General features: G+C 40.8%; 1 protein-coding gene across 1 annotated transcript; it reads right to left on the bottom strand.

Moving 5' to 3' along the window:
* Positions 1-1,290: 1,290 nt before the first annotated feature.
* LOC122754437 (calcyclin binding protein) lies at positions 1,291-16,007 on the bottom strand. The gene is made up of 6 exons (XM_044002851.1): positions 15,481-16,007; positions 7,971-8,190; positions 5,526-5,622; positions 5,143-5,242; positions 2,674-2,768; positions 1,291-2,169 (listed from the first exon to the last, which is right to left on the bottom strand). The coding sequence occupies exons 1-6, from the start codon at positions 15,985-15,987 to the stop codon at positions 2,013-2,015; spliced, it is 1,176 nt and encodes a 391-aa protein (XP_043858786.1). The 5' UTR covers positions 15,988-16,007; the 3' UTR covers positions 1,291-2,012.
* Between the last annotated feature and the right edge of the window lie 1,525 nt (positions 16,008-17,532).

Below are 17,532 nucleotides of genomic sequence, written 5' to 3'. Positions count from 1 at the left end.
AGAAAAGGGAGCTTTTCTCCAAAGGACTCCATTTTTTCAGTGAAATACAAGGCAGGGTCCTCAGTTGAGAGAGCGAAAGTAGGGGGAAGCCATGGGTATTTTAAAGCGGGATGAAAAGGCTTGTAGCAGCCACTGTAGTCATTGGGAAGATGAGGTGTAGTAAAAGGACTGCCTTGCTGCAATAAAGGACCGGTTATGGTTACGTAAAATACATTTGTAGTGGACCCAGTTAGCATGGTTGTGATTTTCTTCATTCTGTAGTAGGAGTAGGAAGGCAGCAGATGGTTGCCTGAGTTTTGGCAGGGCAACATCTTCAATAGAATAAAGGACCAAGAGACTTTGAGAGCTAGATCAAGAATATGATCATTTCTGTGTGTGGCTGATTTGGAGTACAGGGCAAGGGGAAAGGGTAAGTTGAGGAACTGAAAGTTTAGGTTGTATTAGTATGTGGAAGTCCTGTGATATGAGTTGCAAAGGACAAAGATTATGAACCAGGTACTAAACTCATTGAAGCAGTGTCCTGGAGGTCATTAGGCTATAGCTATAGCCAACAAGTCTTGATTGGATGGTAAGTATGGATTGTATGAACCTCAAAGATGTTACTGAATAATGGTGGTAGAGGGAGAGCCTCAGAGTGGCAATGGAGAGTAAAGGAGTATTCCATCTCCCCCACCATGTATGTTGAGGGGAAGGAAGAGATGGGGTATATTCATATAAATATGCTACCAAAGCCAGAAAAGGTGGCTAGGGAACCAGGTCTCGAATGCAGAATGGAGAACAAGAGAGTCCCTCAGTGAAATTTATTAAAAGCACCAACAAACAGGAAAAGGAAAGATATCAAGTCCCCAGTTTTGCTACTGATTCTTACGTAATATGGTATAGTAAACATGGGCTCAAGGCCCCACTTGGAAGTTACTATTTTTTTCACTGCAGATTAAGTATAACACTTTTACTACCCTAGCTCAAAGAATTGCTGTTGTCAAAAGCATTTAATGAATATTAATTGTATTTAAATAGCATTTCTGTTTAAATGAGCAGAGGTTGGGATAGAGGTTCCTATATTATTACTATATTCCTATATTCCTATATTTAGGTGTTGGAAACTTTTGTCCCCAGGAGAATTACTTTAATTTTTTCCATTTATAACTAACTTAAGGAAATAAGAAATTTTAAAATAAATTTTCCAACATTTTCCCAAAGAATTAGATTAAATTTTTACTGTTATATTCCTCTTCTATAGATAACTTCTAGAAGTTAATAATGAAAAAAAAAGACAAAGATTGCTGGTTGTTTTCTCTTTATTTTATTACTGTTATTAACTGCTAAATTCAGGAGGAATCTGAGATTAGTTCTCACCACTCTAGGCTTATTTGCTCACTCAGTTGTGAATTGTTTGAATTTTTAGTATATTTTCAAGTAATTCTCTAATGTAGACATGCCTCGTGGTAACGCCTAGTTACTAAATTAATCTTTTTAACTTCAATCAAATGCTCTTTATACCAATTATAACAGTAACTGAGTATTCCCCCTCCTTGTTCCTTAAGGAGCAAGGTCAACATATACCACAGCCCATTAACACAGGCTCACACCTCTCAAGTTATATACCCATTCCTCCTAAAATTTCAAGTTGAAAGACTCAAGACTAAACGTCCATGCCAACTTTGAAGGAAAAGCAAGATTATTTTGAACATAGGTTCAACCCCCCTTAATTGTGCAGATGAACACCAGAGATAATTAGCAAGACTTTTTTTGACATCGAAGTAAGGAAACAATGACCCTTTCTTTGCACACAAAAACCAGGGCACTAAGGCAACCTTCCTTGAAAGAAGTGTTTTAAAATAAGCATATTTTATTTTAAATAAATCCTCCAGCATGAAATGGAAAGAGTTCGTGGTCTTTGCTTGGAAGAAGGCTGTGTAAACAATATACTTGTCAAATGCATCTGTGCAGCTCATCAACAGTTCCTTATTGGAAAGGATATTTCCACATGGATGGCTGAAAGGACTTTTGTCTCAAAATTCGCTCTCTCCTTTGGCTTGTTTCTCCCTTGACTCTACCCAGGCTTTATTAATAGTTCTCTTCATTTCATCATCTCCATCTTCATAAATTTTCTTCAAAACATTCATCAGCCCCTCACTGGGATCTGTGTCATTATCAAAGGAAGATTTTCTGTAGAAAAAAAAGGAATAAAGCTTTACAACAAAGCTTCCCTGCAATTAACAAATATCAAATCAGAAAAGAAAAATCTGTATGTCCTACATACATTTGGGCCAGTTAAACAATCCAGTTAAAACAGAGTGCTCTAAAAGGCCAAGCTTGGGTAACTTAAGACTCTTCCCAAACTCTAGCTAGCTGGGCCACAGGACAGGGTGGCTGGCTAGCTTAGTTAAAATTCATCACTTTAAGACAATGGAGGATGATACATCTGTGTCTACACATGCATGCACACAGGCACCGTAAATATCACCTCCCAGCCACATGCTTTCCTCAGGATCTGCTTTGACAATAGAGAAGAAGCAAATCTTAAAGAAAGTAACCTTGATTAGCCCCCTAAAAGTCAGGTTAGCCCAAAAACCACTCTGCAAAAACTTCAAAGTGTCAGTAGTCCACGACACAATCATTTTTTACAATTATCTAAGTTGCAATTCTTGAAATATAAGAAAGAACACTCACTCCTTCTCTTTGCATTCTTTTTCCACCTGGGTCAAATAATCCCATTTCTGTTCCTGCTTCTTTTTGCATAATACAAGAACTGTATCAGTCTTGATCTAGAAGAGCCAAGAAAAAATACAAACTTAAGATACAACAAATTCTTCATGTGCATACATTAATACTTAGTAACTTTCCCACTCTGTCATAAATAATTTATGCGTTATCTCATTTGACCCCTAGAACAATCCTCTAAGTTAGGTAGGCTCAGAAAAATTACTTGGCTTGCCAAAGGGCATGAGTAGTGTCAGGCTCTGAACCCATTATCTTCTGATCTTAAGTCTAGGGATTTTTCTACTATACCACACATTCCATATATATAACATGGGGAATTGTAACACCTTGCAACATCTATGGGGTTGCTTTAAGGACCAATGAATATGCTCTGGAAGATATAAAATGACACAAGCGTTTTAAAAGCATTATAAAAGATGACTTTTACAGTAAAAATACTGCTCAATTTGGAGTCCAAAGGTACAAGTTCACACTATTATTGTTGCTTGGGTGGGTCACAATATTGGGGGGGAGGGGAAGACGATTTCAATTTTCCATCTATATATAAACAAGTTGGCCTAGATGACCAACAAGGTTAAATTCTAGGTCCAAAATCATTTTTCTAGAGGCTCTTGGCCTAGATGCTAAGGTTTTACCATAACAGTGAGCCACAGGTGGCAAAGGGTTCAATGCATCAGCTGTGATCACAGAGGACACAAATAGGAGGCAGAGGTAGAAGCAGATTTTTCCTTGATAGAGAGAAAAAAATTCCTATGAGAGCTGTTCAGGAATGAAACAGAATGGGGCTGCCCCAATTGATAGCAGTTCTCCTGTTAGTAAGGGATCATCAAGATTATCACATGCTGGAGATACAAAGGGACTCCTGCTGAGGTGGAGACTGTGCTGGATGACCTCAGGATTCCCCTCCAGTCATAGATTCTGTGTTGCTCATCCTAACATTTCTTTTCCATATTTCTGTGTATGCTTCATACTTAACCACCTTCGGTTCTCTCTCTAATCCCTCAATGCTCCCAAAAGTGTTTCACTGCCCTCGGATTTCTTTTGTGGCCACTTTGAGTCCAAATGCATTGATGCTACTGCCACTGATATACTTTATCACTTTAGAAAACGGTGACAGATCCGCCTTCTGGTCTCATCTAGAAATGCTCTTGGGATGATATAATTCAGTTGGGTCTCACACCAAGCTCTCTACAGACTCATTTCCCCCTTCTTTTTTCATTGATTTGTGTTAAGATACTGCTCATTATTTTGCACCACTCTTCCTTTATAACATTTTGTGAACAAGAGTATTATTTTAAACCTTTGTTGACACATCTTTCCAAAGAGATTAAATGTTTGCTAACTGTAGCTAAGGAACCACTTTGATCTACTCACTGTAAGGACTGTTTTCTATTAGTTGAACTTCCAAGGAAAAGAATGGTGATATCACTACTTCCTATCACCTGTTACTGTACATTTATCTTACTGCAAAGACTTATAATTCGATTGGTTGCTCACTAATGTCACTTTGGTAATGACTAAATTTTATTTAAAGCTTTGGGCTTTTGAAAATAAAGCATTAATCTTAACTACTCTCAAGAAATCATTTTTATTTTTAATTTCAACCACTGAAAAAACACAGATGGGAAGAAAAAACCCACTATTGAATGGGCAGAAGTTTGGGGCCTGCAAAAGTAACTACATAAACTTATGCCAACTGCCTAATTTTATCTCTTACAGAATGGCACATATGAATAGTTCCAGTATATGATGCTAGTAGAAGTAATTTGGGAGGAAGCTAGTTTATGTTAGTGGTAAATATAGCTTTAAAAAAAAATTTTTAAAGGCAGTTTCATATTTTTATTAATATTTATCAACTTCACAGCAGAAATGAGCCTTACAGGACTGGCTTTATATTTTTATACATTTCTTTTGAAACTGACCTGGAAGTGCAAATGGTCATTCTGGGGCCTGCCCCACTGCTGATGTCACAGAAGCTGCGACCAGCTCTATTTCCAACCTGGGCCAATTTATCCCTTCCTAGGTAGCCTGGTGGCTCCCCATTCCAAGTGAATCACCATATTGGTGCCACAGTGCTGACACTCCACTGGCTTTAGTTCAGAACCCCCAAATTGAAGGGAGCCAAGCTTCACTCATCCTCCATAGTCCTAGGATTATAGTCATGTGCAACCATACCTGGCTATAAATGCCACCATTTTTTCACTCTGTATTTTTTAAATACTCCAAATAGTTTTTACTGTTTCCATAATATAGTAATCACTTTCCCCCATGATGAGTGAAAAAGCAAATTTCAGCCCAACCTCTGAATTTTCACAAGTTTAGACTTAGCAGGGTCTGAGTTAATCAGACTGTACAACACACAATGCAATTATACAATGAAATGCTATAAAAAAACAAGGAGAAAGCTAGAAGACTCACCTTTCTTGAACTACCTTCTACAGAGATGGGCTTCAAGAGGTTATTGACAGTCATAGAGTAATTTTTTCCATTCAGATTCTTTACAAGAACTTCAAATGACCTATAAGGTAAATAAAAGGACAGATGCATCATCTTCTGGGTTCTGAGACTCTGAGCTGTTAAGAAAAGGGGCCAATTTCTTTTTTAGGGTTTTATAAAGCCTGCTTGCTCCCTGCAGTATTTGATGAGTCTATGTTTCATAGTTAAAGACACAGACTTGTCAAAGCCATAGGATGGGGAAAACTTATAGACTTACTGGAGCTCCATGGAAAATTTATCATGACTAATAAAGCAATCAATGAACCACAAAAGGCAACGTGTTCCAAATTATATTGTATACTCACCTTTCCTTGAACTGCACCTGTACATTTTCAGTGGGGACTTGCTGAACACCATTTAAGGTGATGTAGATTTTCACATATTTATCAGACTGATCCCATCCTACACACAGAGAAAGGTAAATTAGCCAGACAATTCTTTGAATCCACACCATAAGACAACAGATAGCTATGGCTCACATATACTACTACTTGGCAATAAAAACAGAAAATGGAGGGAATGTAATAATGGGAGTGTGTTTCTCATGTATACAGAGTTTATATTCATAAAATACCTTATTAGTTTATAAAACTCTTCATAAGTATGTAGTACAAATACGGCAATCTTCCCTTTTACAGATGGAAAAACTCAAGCCTTGAGAGCTTAAGTGATTTTGTCTCATAAGCTAAATAAAACGAATTCTGCTGAATATATATACTCCACACTACTGTGCCGGCTCCACAATGTAAGCCCATCAATCACAAAAGCATGGCCTAGAATTAAGTGCACAACTAGAAAAGGCCTCAGAATCTTTAGAAAATATGAAAGTAAAAACCACATTCTCATCATGTACTGTCTCTTCTGCACTTATTCTAGTGGTTTACTCAGCTCCACCACCTGCATTTAAAACAAAACTATGGTTTCATAGCATTTTTCTACATCTTTATGCTACTTTAAATGTCCAGTTCTTCATCCATTAAATTACCTTATCATCATAGTCTACAGTTTTCAAGGTGCTCAAATACATTCTCAGACAAGAGACTCGGAAGTTCCCGGACCCAATGTCATATGGTATAAAACAGAAAAATCAGGGCTTGAACTCAAGCCCTGCCTGTTTCCCCTAGTCCAGTGAGCAAGGGATTTAGAGCTAGGAAGGGATCTAAGAGACACTCTCACCCAAACCCCTTCATGTTGTACATAAAGAAAGTGAGGACAAAAAGTGCAATCATCTGCCCAAGATACACACACTGATAAGCAGACGGCTGGGCTCTGCACTGAGTGTACTGGACCCAGTGGGGCCTGTTACAACATCATTCAGTTTCCCAATCTGCTAAGACACCAGTATCCTGCTTCAGGTTCTGAAAATCCTCCTTATTCAAGTACTAATAAATATCTATTGCGCACCCCACCAGGGGCGTGTTGTTTTTGGCCTTTCTCCGTATCCCTAGTGCTTAGGGCCTGGCACAACAGTTGGCACTTAATAAATGCTTGCTGACTGACTGATCAAGGATATTTTTTTAACAAAAGCTTGTATTCTTTCCCTAAGCTGCTTAAAATTTAATGAATCCTCCATCAACATTAACACATACACAAACTACATATAAAAGGCGCATGGTTTAAGTTATCGGAATGGAATAGAAATGTTGATGTCATGTAAATGAACATAAACCAGGGCAGACTTCTAATAAAGAAGATGTTGAGCCAAATTTTAAATAAGAACAATGCAGGAAGGTAGAAAGAACACTCAACTGAAAATCAGGAACTAGGAATGGAGTCCAAGCTTCCTTAACCTTTTTTGCGAAATGGACCCCTTTGTCAGTCTGGTGAAGCCCATGGACACCTCAGAATAAAGTTTTTAAATGCATAAAATAAGATACACAGGGTCACAAAGAAATCCAATTATATTGAAACACTTATCAAAATATTTCTTTTTACAAAAAGAATGAATGAATTCCAGGTTAAGAACCCATAATCGACCAAACTTCATTAGCTGTGTGATGTTAAGCAAATCACTTCAATGGAATCACAGAATTTAAAAACTGAATATCTCAAGTCATTAATTCCAATAGCAAATACATGACAAAGACCAAATTCACTACTTCCTAATGCAGTCCATTCTACCTTTTTAAAAATAACTTTCTAAATTCTTAAAAGTTTTCCTTAAAATGAGCCAACATTTATCTCTACCTATTTCTAGATTTGCCCTCTAAAACCAAACAGACCCTCTTCCACATGACAAGTCTTCTAATATTTGCAGAAGAAACATTTCCCCCAATAAAATTTATCTTTTCTAGGCAGAAGAGCCTCAGTTCTTTCAACTAAAGCATGCTCAGATAGCATTTCAAACCTACGAGCCTCAGTTTCCTCATCTTTAATGTCTCTCCCAACATTAAAAACTGACAATTCTGCCACAAAGATGGATTCTGTTGCTCAGATAACTGTTGTGGTTGGTTTAGCAGACAGAGGGCAGCAAAAAACTAGAAAGCATGATTTAAGACACACTGGATCCTGACCCTTCTCTTCTCTCACTTGTCCTTAAACAATCTAGCTCTCCTGCATAAGCCTTTTCAGATGCTGCCTTGTTTTTCATCTATAGCAATGAGAAATAGAATCCCTCAGATTAAACAAGAATTGTGAGACCCTCTTACCTCCTCCTACCACTTACGACAATGAGAACAACAAAAAGAAATCAATGTGTTGGTGAGCTCACACAGAAGCAAAAGAACTATATGTGAGAGAAGCAGTCATACCATAATTGTTGATTTTCACTGTGTACCCAACTGAAATGGGGGCAACCACAGCTGCTGGTTTCTCATCAATAGTTTCTCCTTTCTCCTGTCCCTTCTGCTTTGTCGTCTTGTGCTTGATTTCTGTCTCTAACTTGGATTTTTCTGCTGTCAGGATATCACGGATTCTTTTCCTAGTGGCCTTTCCCAGTAACTCCTTCACTTCTTCCAGGTCTTTCCGTAGCTGTTTAAAGACAACAAAATAGGTTTACTATGACCTAAAGGTTAAAGATTCATTTATTATACCCAACTTATATCCTAATGGCTGAAATGGAAATAGAAATAAGTTCTTCTACATTATTCAGGCTTGGTATAACATCTCTTAATATATGATTCACAAAAACACAAAATGTAAGATTTGGGGAAGGGACTTCAGAGTTCAAGCCACACCTTATAACCCCCCCTTTAAAAAACAAAAAAACTCCTCCAATTGTTTCTAGTCCCCCAAAGGTGGAACCTAACAGAATAAATGTAATCTTTGCTTCCATATGGACAGTCCTCCAAATACTGACAGCTATCATGTTCCTCCTCTTCAACTTTCTCTTTTCCCGGCTGAACATTCTCAGTCCTTCAACTAGTTTTGTGGAATGATCCCCAAGGCCCTTCACTAACCTGGTTACCCTAAATGCTCTCCAGCTTAGCAATGTCATTCTTTAAAGGTGATGCCCACAAGGCAACCTACAACAAACAGAACAAACGTACCCCCCACACACTATGCCCCTACCTCTTAAGGAGCCTCAATTCTGTTAGCTATTTCTTCTTCCATCTGAAGCCTTTTTTTGCTCCTCAAATTGATAGTAAGTGTTGAATTTCCTGATCTGCATGACTTGTTTCACTGGATAGATGACTTTCTCTATTTTGGAATGTTTTATTCCTTTGTCACATATTTGAAAAAGAATCATGTATCAGAGCTGGGAAAGATGTAAGATCTACCACCTTACCTAAAACACCCACAACAATTATTTTCTTTCTCAAGATATGCTACAATCTCCCTCAAAACACCACTAGATTTTTAAAAAAAAAGGGAAGGAAAAATAAACAAGAGGGTATATGATGATAGTACAACTTGTTTAAAATAAATAAACCTGAATTCCCAAACCTACCTGTGGGGGCCCCAAAGTCAAGAGGACTCTTTTAGCTCTGGATCTATGATTCTATGAGCTAGGACTACAATCCTAAGAAACCCACAGCCCACATTTCATGCAACTTACATGATCTACACCAGACTATATTTTATTGAAGACCTCATTTTTCTATGCCTCAGGATTTTTCTATACTGCGATATCAGCAAATCTATGATGTCTTTGAGTGCACTTAATATAACATGATACCAGTTGCTACTCTCTGGAATGTAATGCTGTACTTTAATGGTTTCAATAGTAATGGCATAACTATTAACATACAGATCACACATATAGTGTTGCTGCTCATGGAACAAATGTTTATTTCTTTAAGTATGTGAAGCTAAGCAGATTTATCCAATACTTCTATTATTCCAGTTCTTTTCCTACTAATGGAACTCTACTAGGGCTATTTCTTGATAGTCAATGTACTCGGCTCTATTTGGGAGAGCAGATACAGAGATGATCAAATAATTCTTACCTTGTATTTTATGGAAATTCCCAGAAACTTGCCTATCTTTGCATTGTCCTAACTCCATTCTAATCTGGTCCTACTGCCAGGAGCCTGGGATTTAGAGGGGAAAAGGGAGGGGGGCTGAATGGGGAGGAAAGGAAAAGAACTACAAATGATCCCCACCCACCAAAAGTTTATATTTTTTGTAACTGATGGCTGATTATAATCCAGCTTTAAAAAAAATTTAAAAAACACATATATGTTCCTGTCCCCCCCCCCACACAATAGCCTACGTATGAATTATCTCAGTTTATTTTAAGAGTCTATCCAGATGGGGATAGAACAAGTATTTTAATAGAGTTCCTGATTTTAAAAAAGCTATCTAACAGCAAAAAATAATAATAAAATAATAAAATTTTAAAAACACTGAATGACTTGTATATGAACAGGTGCTAAAATAAACTCAATCTCAAACAGACAGAATGGCACTTGGATCATGACCTTATTTAGAACATTTTAAAGAAATACATAATACAATGCACAGCAAAGAAATTTGTAAAGTTGCTTTTTCTAACAGCTGCATAAATGCACTGTTGCAGTGGTATTCATATTTAGTTTGATAGAAAGCAGAAAGGGGCATTTTAGTTCAAAGCTACCATTTCTATAACAATATTTTTATGGAAAATAAAATTGTGAATCTGTACTGTATTGAAACATTTTACAATTAAAAAATCTTTTATTTTCATGTAGTGTTCAGCTTGAATGAACATAAAAACTTACCAATTCTCTTAAATAGATGAATATTTTGCCTCTTGAAGAGTATTTTGGTAAAAATAAAAATTTTGACATTGATTTTTGAATATCATTGATTTCTTATAAAAATCTATCAGAGCTTGCAAGGATGCTTGTAGAAGACTTTCACACATTGCAAAAACTGTAGCTGTGGCCAGCACCTCAAAATTCCATGGTAGAGGGAATGTTATATAGCATGACATAGGAAGAATGTAATTCTTTCCCAAATAGCAGCAACCCCAGCCCCTCCATATGAAGTTTTCACTCTTAAATAACCTAAAGGATGTCCCCTGAGGCAACCTCTCATAGTTCTGGTACCTAGTGGTTTCTTAGCTCATTAATGTTATGTGAACACATTTGTATTCTATTATTGCACCCTCCTCCCCATATCTTTAATTTGAGATCTTCTCATACTTTGTTTAAAAAACAAACCATAAATTAATCAAAGCTATGGAGTATAGAACTACCTTCTCCTCGTTGTACAACCCCTCGATATCATCCTCTACAATTTCCTCCTGATGAAGAGATTCCCCTTCTCATCAAGGCCAACCCCTCTCCATCTTCTCTAGCAGAGTCCTCCCACTGTCATCCCTACCTCTAAGTCCTTCGCCCTCTCTTCCCTCTTAAAATTTCCTTCTCTACTGCCTACAAACATATACAAATCTCCTCTGCTGAGGAGAAACCCCCAATCAATCCTACTATGCTAGGTTAACGAGCATCTCTCCTCCCTTCTGTCAAAATTCTTGAAAAAGCCAACTATATTCTACCTCCATCTTCTTTCCTCTCACTTTCTTCTTAACTGCCTGCAAGTGCTCTCACCAAAGTGACCGATAATCTACTAGTCACCAAATCAATTGGCCAATAGCCAAATCTGATGGCCTCATCTCAATCCTCAGCCTTCCTGAGCTCTCTTCAGAACTGGATCATTAACCACCTGCCCTTCGTTTTTGTGACACTGTTCTCTACTGGTTCTCCTCCTATCTGACGGCTCCTTCTCAGTCAAATCAGTCAGCCAGCCAGGTCATAAATGCTGTGGTTACAATGAATGACAAAAAGCACAGCTCCTGCTCTCAAGGGACTAACAGTCTAATGGGGAAAAACAACATGCAAACAATTTATAAACCTCTCTCCTCCCACCGCCTGTGACATGGAGATAAACAACAGAGGGAAACCAGCAGCATTAAGGGGTATTGAAAATGCTTCTTGTAGATGGGAGATGAGCTGGAACTTCACAGAAGCCAGGAAGCGGATATGAAGAGGGAGAGAATTCCAGTATAAGACAGTCAGTGAAAATGCTCAGAGTTGGGAGATGGCGTAATGTGTGGGATGAATAACAAGGCCAGTGTCACCGGATCAGATTATAAAGGGCTTTAAAGGCCAAGTAGAGGAATTTTGTGTTTGATTTCAGAGGTGACAGGGAGCCACTGGAGTTTACTGAAAGAAGGTGGTTAGTTATAGATGTTGACACTGTCAGACCCCTGCTTTAGGAAGGTCCTTCTGACAGCTAGGTAGAGGATGGACTGGAGAGGGAAGGCTTGTGGCAAGGAGACGAAAGGACAGGCTACTGCAATAGTATGTGACGCAGGAAGTGATAAGAGGCTTGCACCCGGGTGAGGGCAATGCCAAGAGAGAAGGGGGAATACACGAGAGATGTGAAAGTAAAATTGATTAGCTCTGGCAGCAGACTGGATACGCAGTAATCTAGGATGACACGTAGGCTGTCTGCTTAGTGACCAGGATAGTAGTGCCCTTCACAGTAATCAAGTGCAAAGAAGGGAAGGGTTTGGAGAGGAAATGTAATCAGTTTAGCTAAGTTTCATGTTTATGGGACATTCAATTCAAGATGTATAATAAAGCAGTTGGCTAACTAGCAAAAGAGGTCCTAACCCCAGCTCTGGTGCTCTATGGAATGTAGTATTCCAGGGCTTACCAACCTTCAATGCAGTAGCTGCTAAGTCTTGTGTAATCCTTTTTGTAGCTCCATGATATTTGATTTTTTGGGTTGCTTCCAGTATTGTCTCCTTAACCTGGGAGCTTTATATCATAGCCAAGTTTCAAAGCTCCCAGGTTAAGGAGAAAATATCCTTGGTCCTAAAAAAATCATATATCATGGAGCAAAAGATCTGGGGTTAGGACCAAGGGTAACTTACCAAGCAAATTTAAGTATAATCCTAAATGAAAATAACTAGACAGTATAAAATACCTGAGTGTATGCCTGCCAAAACACAGGAACTATATGAACATAGACATAAAACGCTTTTTATATAAATTCTGATCCAAATAACTGAAGTGATGTTTATTGTTCATGGGTAGGTAAAGCCAATATAATTTTTTAAATAATGATTTTACCTAACTAATGTACTGAGTCAGTGTCATCCCAATTAAATTACTAAAAAATTATTTTTCTGAGTTAGAAAAAAGAATAAAAGTTCATTTGGAAGAACAAAAGGTCAGGAACTTCAAAGAAACCAGGACAAAAGATGTAAAGGAAGTAGATTCAGTAGTACCAGATATTAAACTGTATTAAAAGGAGAGCATTGCTGAAATGTAAAATGTATAAGTTCAATCATCTTAAATTAAATTTTTCTTGTACAGGGTGGCCAAAAGTCACAATGTTTTAATAACTTTTTGAAATTATTTTTCTTTATTTTTCACCATTTATTAGACTTGATTTTTCACAAGTAATGTAAATTAATTTCCTATATATACTTTATATGAAGTTATGATATTGTAAATTAAGAACAAAAAATAAAGGTGTTATTAAATATTGAAACCCCTTCGTGTCTTTTGGCCCACCCTGTATTAATAAAACCTTAGGCTTCTATGTGAACATGTTGTCTCCTTTGTCAGAATGTAACTTCCTTTACAGCAGGGACAAGACTAGGAAAAAAATGCAAATAACTGGGAAAAAAACTTTCATAGACAATCTCAGATAGAATGTATTGGGTTTGAATAATACTGCTGCGGTAAAGGAAATGATAAACTGGTTGTCTTGGAAAGGCTTGGCCTTATGAAGGAAGATGCTATCTACCCCTCAGAGAAACAGAAGACGGGAGGAAATAAGTATGGTACAGTCTTACATGTATATGAGTATATGTGTATATATTTTTATAGATGTCTGTGCATATATATGTGTGCAAACACCTCTGTGTACACACACACACACACACACACACACACACTGTATATATATTCTTGGGGGAGAAGGGAAAAAAGATAAAGTACACAGCAGTGGAAAAAAAAACCAACAAAGAAGCAAAGAAAAGCTGGGTAGCTCTGAAAACAGCATGCAGCATTACATAGGTTTTCTTGAAATGAAAATTGTTTTATATTGAATCCTCTCAAGTTTTGTACTGTCTAAAATAGATGAAAGAATTTACCAAAAAATAAATTCTCAAAAAACCAACAACAAAATTGCTTGCTGAAAGATTACTAACTCACATGTTTAAAAAAAGTTTCTATTTTAATAGTTTGCTGTTTTAGTCCTTCATGAACCCATTTGGGGTTTTCTTTGCAAAAGTACTGGAGTGGCTTGCCATTCCCTTCTCCAGTTCATTTTACAGATGAGGAAATTGAGGTAAACAGGTTTAAGTGACTCACCCAAGTTGATCACACAGCTACTAAGGATCTGACACAATATCTGAACTCAGGAAAATAAGTCTTCCTGACTTCCAGGTCCCCATTCTATCCACTGCCCCACCCAGCTGCCCCAGAGATGACTTCAATAAATAACAAACAAAAACATGTATGGTTAAAATAAATGAGGTAAGTATTTCCAATTCCTCAGCAGAGAAACTATATTTAGTTTCTAATGGAAAGATGTGTGGATATTTGTTTTTCAGTCCCATATAAACTCTGAGCCTCAGCATCTCATCTGTAAAATAAGAGTACCACCTTACAACAATGCTGTGGTTGATCATGTCAAAAATTAATGGAAAGCACTTTGTACTTTAAAAGTTATTAAGACACACTATAGGTATTATCAACACTGCTGGAAATAGCCCAGTCTAACCGCTCACTTTTACAGAGGAGAAAATTCGAGCCTGGGAGGTTCCAACACTTACTTACCCAAGATCACACAATTAATTAGCGACAGAGCAGGCCCTAGAAAGTAGGTCTCTTGATTATGAGCGTTCACCGTCCTACTCAAAGCTGAAAGGGACAACTGTGTCTCTTGGGGCTAACTCTTTATCAGAGAGGCTGAACTAGATCCACAAATACCCGGTCCACCAGAAGCCCAGGGGCTGTTCCTCGCCTAACTACGACAATTTGCAAACTGACGAGGTTCACACCGGTGGGTAGCCAGCAAGTTCAAGAGTTCACTGCGTTCAGAGATCAAATCCAGCATCTCTTTCTTCCTTCTCGGTGCATCTATTTCTATGATGCTGAAAACAAAACCTCCCCGAGATAAAGCACCCTTAGGAGCAGCGGACCCCAACTTCGGCGTCCCCGGAGGAGGCAGCTTTCCTTTCCTGCAGTTTTCCTAAGAACAAGGCGTGGAAGGGCCGGGACGTCCCGGTCCAAGGAAATCCTCCACGGCCAAACCGAATTCCCGGGACCAAGGTCGTTTCCTGGTCGTGCCCACTTTCCGAGAGGCCCTTATGCTTTACATTGACCAGAATCCTTTACCCTTGGGTCAGCACCTAATTAACTTTGTAGAATCACAAGCACACCGGGGTTCTGGGCCCATCGGCCCAACGAGATCCGGGCGGGACGCCCCCCCCGCCCCACCCCCACGTTAAGTTGCAACAACCACCTGGGAGGTCCATCGTGGTAAACAGGCGCCCCGGGGACGCGGGGGTGACTGGCCGTGCTCACTAATCAGGATCATCAGGAGCTACTTTAGGTGGAGCCCCGACCCCCCAATACCCGCCCGCTATCCGGGTTCTCTCCCGCCCCGGCCCCCGGGGTCCACGAGGAACTTTCCTGCAGGACGGGGGCCGCGCCACCGCAAACCGGAAGCAGGCGGGAGAAGGGACTTTGCAAAAAGGGGGAGCGGGCCCAGAGTAGAGAGAAGTGGGGGGCTGCCGGGGCAAATCCGGAAGGGGATCTCGAGGATGCTTGGACGGGAAGAGGTCCGCAGAGTCCCCAGGGTAGCGGGCCTTACCTCCTCCGGGGCTGCCGCCATGGCTTGCCACCACCACCAGAAGTAACGAGAGCTGCGATCACGGGGAACCCACACCGCAAAGACAGAGGTCCGAGCGCCGCTCCCGCCGCCGCCAGAGCGCGGACCCGACTGCCACGAGCCCCGGCTTCCAGCGTCACCTGCGCACAGATCAGACGTTCGCGGGATCTCCTCTAGGCCGCCTGCGCGAGGACGGGACCGGCGGAAGGAGCTCTTTAGGCCGCCTGCGCCAGGACAGATGGGGCACGCCTCGACCAGCCTCCGGAGCCTCGCCCCCTCCTCATAGCTCCTCCCTTCCTCTAGCGCGAGATGCCTCTGGAACCTTCGCGAGCTACCCACGTGCAGCCTCCGCCAAGGCCTGAGCCCCGCCCAGTCTCTCTCGCGCGCGCTATGCCGGCGGAAGTCAGAGGCGCGCGGGGGCCTTCGGGAGCCGACTGGCCGTTGGAAGGAAAAAACACGTCCCTGGCTGCTACTACTACCTAGTCCCATCTTGTCCGCGCAGCCGCAGCTCACCCTACGACCGGAAGGATTTCCCAGTTGTGAGTGATCAGTGGGCGAAGCCCGGAGTGTCAGAGGTTTTCCTTCCTCTAGGACGCTGGGGCGCCCCGGGCTGCTGCCATCTTGTCCAAGGTAAACTCTTGAAAAGTTTGTCAGGAACCGAGCCGGCCGACCCCGCGACCGAAGGAGAGGCTGATTTACAGCGGCAGGCGTTCTGAGCCGTCATTGTTGGAACCTACGTTACGTCACCCTGGCGGTGACGTCGCAGCCAGTTGGGGAGACTGGGACGGGGCCTTGGCTTCGCCGAGAGGTCCCCTGCTGCACCAGCCGGCCCAGGAGCTTCAATGTCCCCCCAACTCCCCACCTGGAGGCAGCTCAGGACGCTAGGGCCAGAAACGCCTCGCCAGGCCATTCCTGATATATAATGTATAAATAATGTACGTGTTCTCTTTCTATGTATTGTAAATATGCGTACACACACACGTACTGGGGCCTCTAGGACCTTACAGCCCGCTGGGCGCTGTACCCCTTGTGCCACGCACCTCCCCTCCAGGGGATCGGGGATACAGATACCAAAGTGGGACCGGCCCCTCGCCTGGTGAGCTTCGGGTCAGACCCTGCTCTTAAGAAACTGACCTAGGGGAGATACTCGCCCTGAACAGTCACTGCAGGTAGTCTCCGAGGAGAGGGACCCCGAAAGGGGGCCTAGCCGAGACTTGCAGGAGGCTTCCTTCTTCCCCCTCCTTCAAGGCATCGACTGGGGCCATACAACACGCCCACGAGGTGGTGGTTGTCCTTCATTCTCAAAAAGGACCATGACAGATGTCATGACTTGGAATGAATTGGAGTGGACTAGCTGCCCCCTACTTGCCAAGTCTTGAAGATTCTACCTGCACAACATCTCTCAAATCCATCCCCTTTATTCCAATGGCTAACACCCTAGTATCAAATTGTATAGTATTTGTAAAGCACTTAGCATAGTGCTTGGCACATAGTAGGCACTTAATAAATGTTTCCTTCCCACTTTCAGGCCTTCATCATCTCTTGCCACTTAAGATAGCCAGGATAGAGCTTTGGTTCTGGAGTCAGGAAGACCCGAGTTCAAATCCAACACAGTTAACCAGCATTGTGACCCTGGGCAAGTCACTTAATCTCTGGCTGGCTGTTTCCTCTTCTACGAAATGGGAATAATTAATAACAGTATCTCCCTTCTAGGGGTATTGTGTGGGTTGAATAAGATCATATTTGTAAAAGTGCCTGGCACATAGTAATCATTTAATAAATGCTTGTTCCCTTTCACTTTCCTCTCTTTGAGCATTGCAATAGCCTCCTGATTGGACTCCTGGCTTCCGGTCTCTTCTTGTGTCCAATCCATCTTCCATACAGCTGACTAAATAATCCTCCTAAGACACAACTGTTTCTGACCATGTCACTCCCCTGCCTAAGAGATTTCAGTGATCATCTGTTGCCTTTGGGATAAAATATAAAACTTAGCCTTTACAGCTTGGCTTCCAGCCTAGTTTTGAAAACTTATTG

This window comes from Dromiciops gliroides, chromosome 4, assembly GCF_019393635.1.
Source record: "Dromiciops gliroides isolate mDroGli1 chromosome 4, mDroGli1.pri, whole genome shotgun sequence".
Lineage (NCBI taxonomy): Eukaryota > Metazoa > Chordata > Mammalia > Microbiotheria > Microbiotheriidae > Dromiciops > Dromiciops gliroides.
The sequence above is the reverse complement of the archived record's forward strand: the minus strand, read 5'-3'. Positions and strand labels throughout refer to the sequence as shown.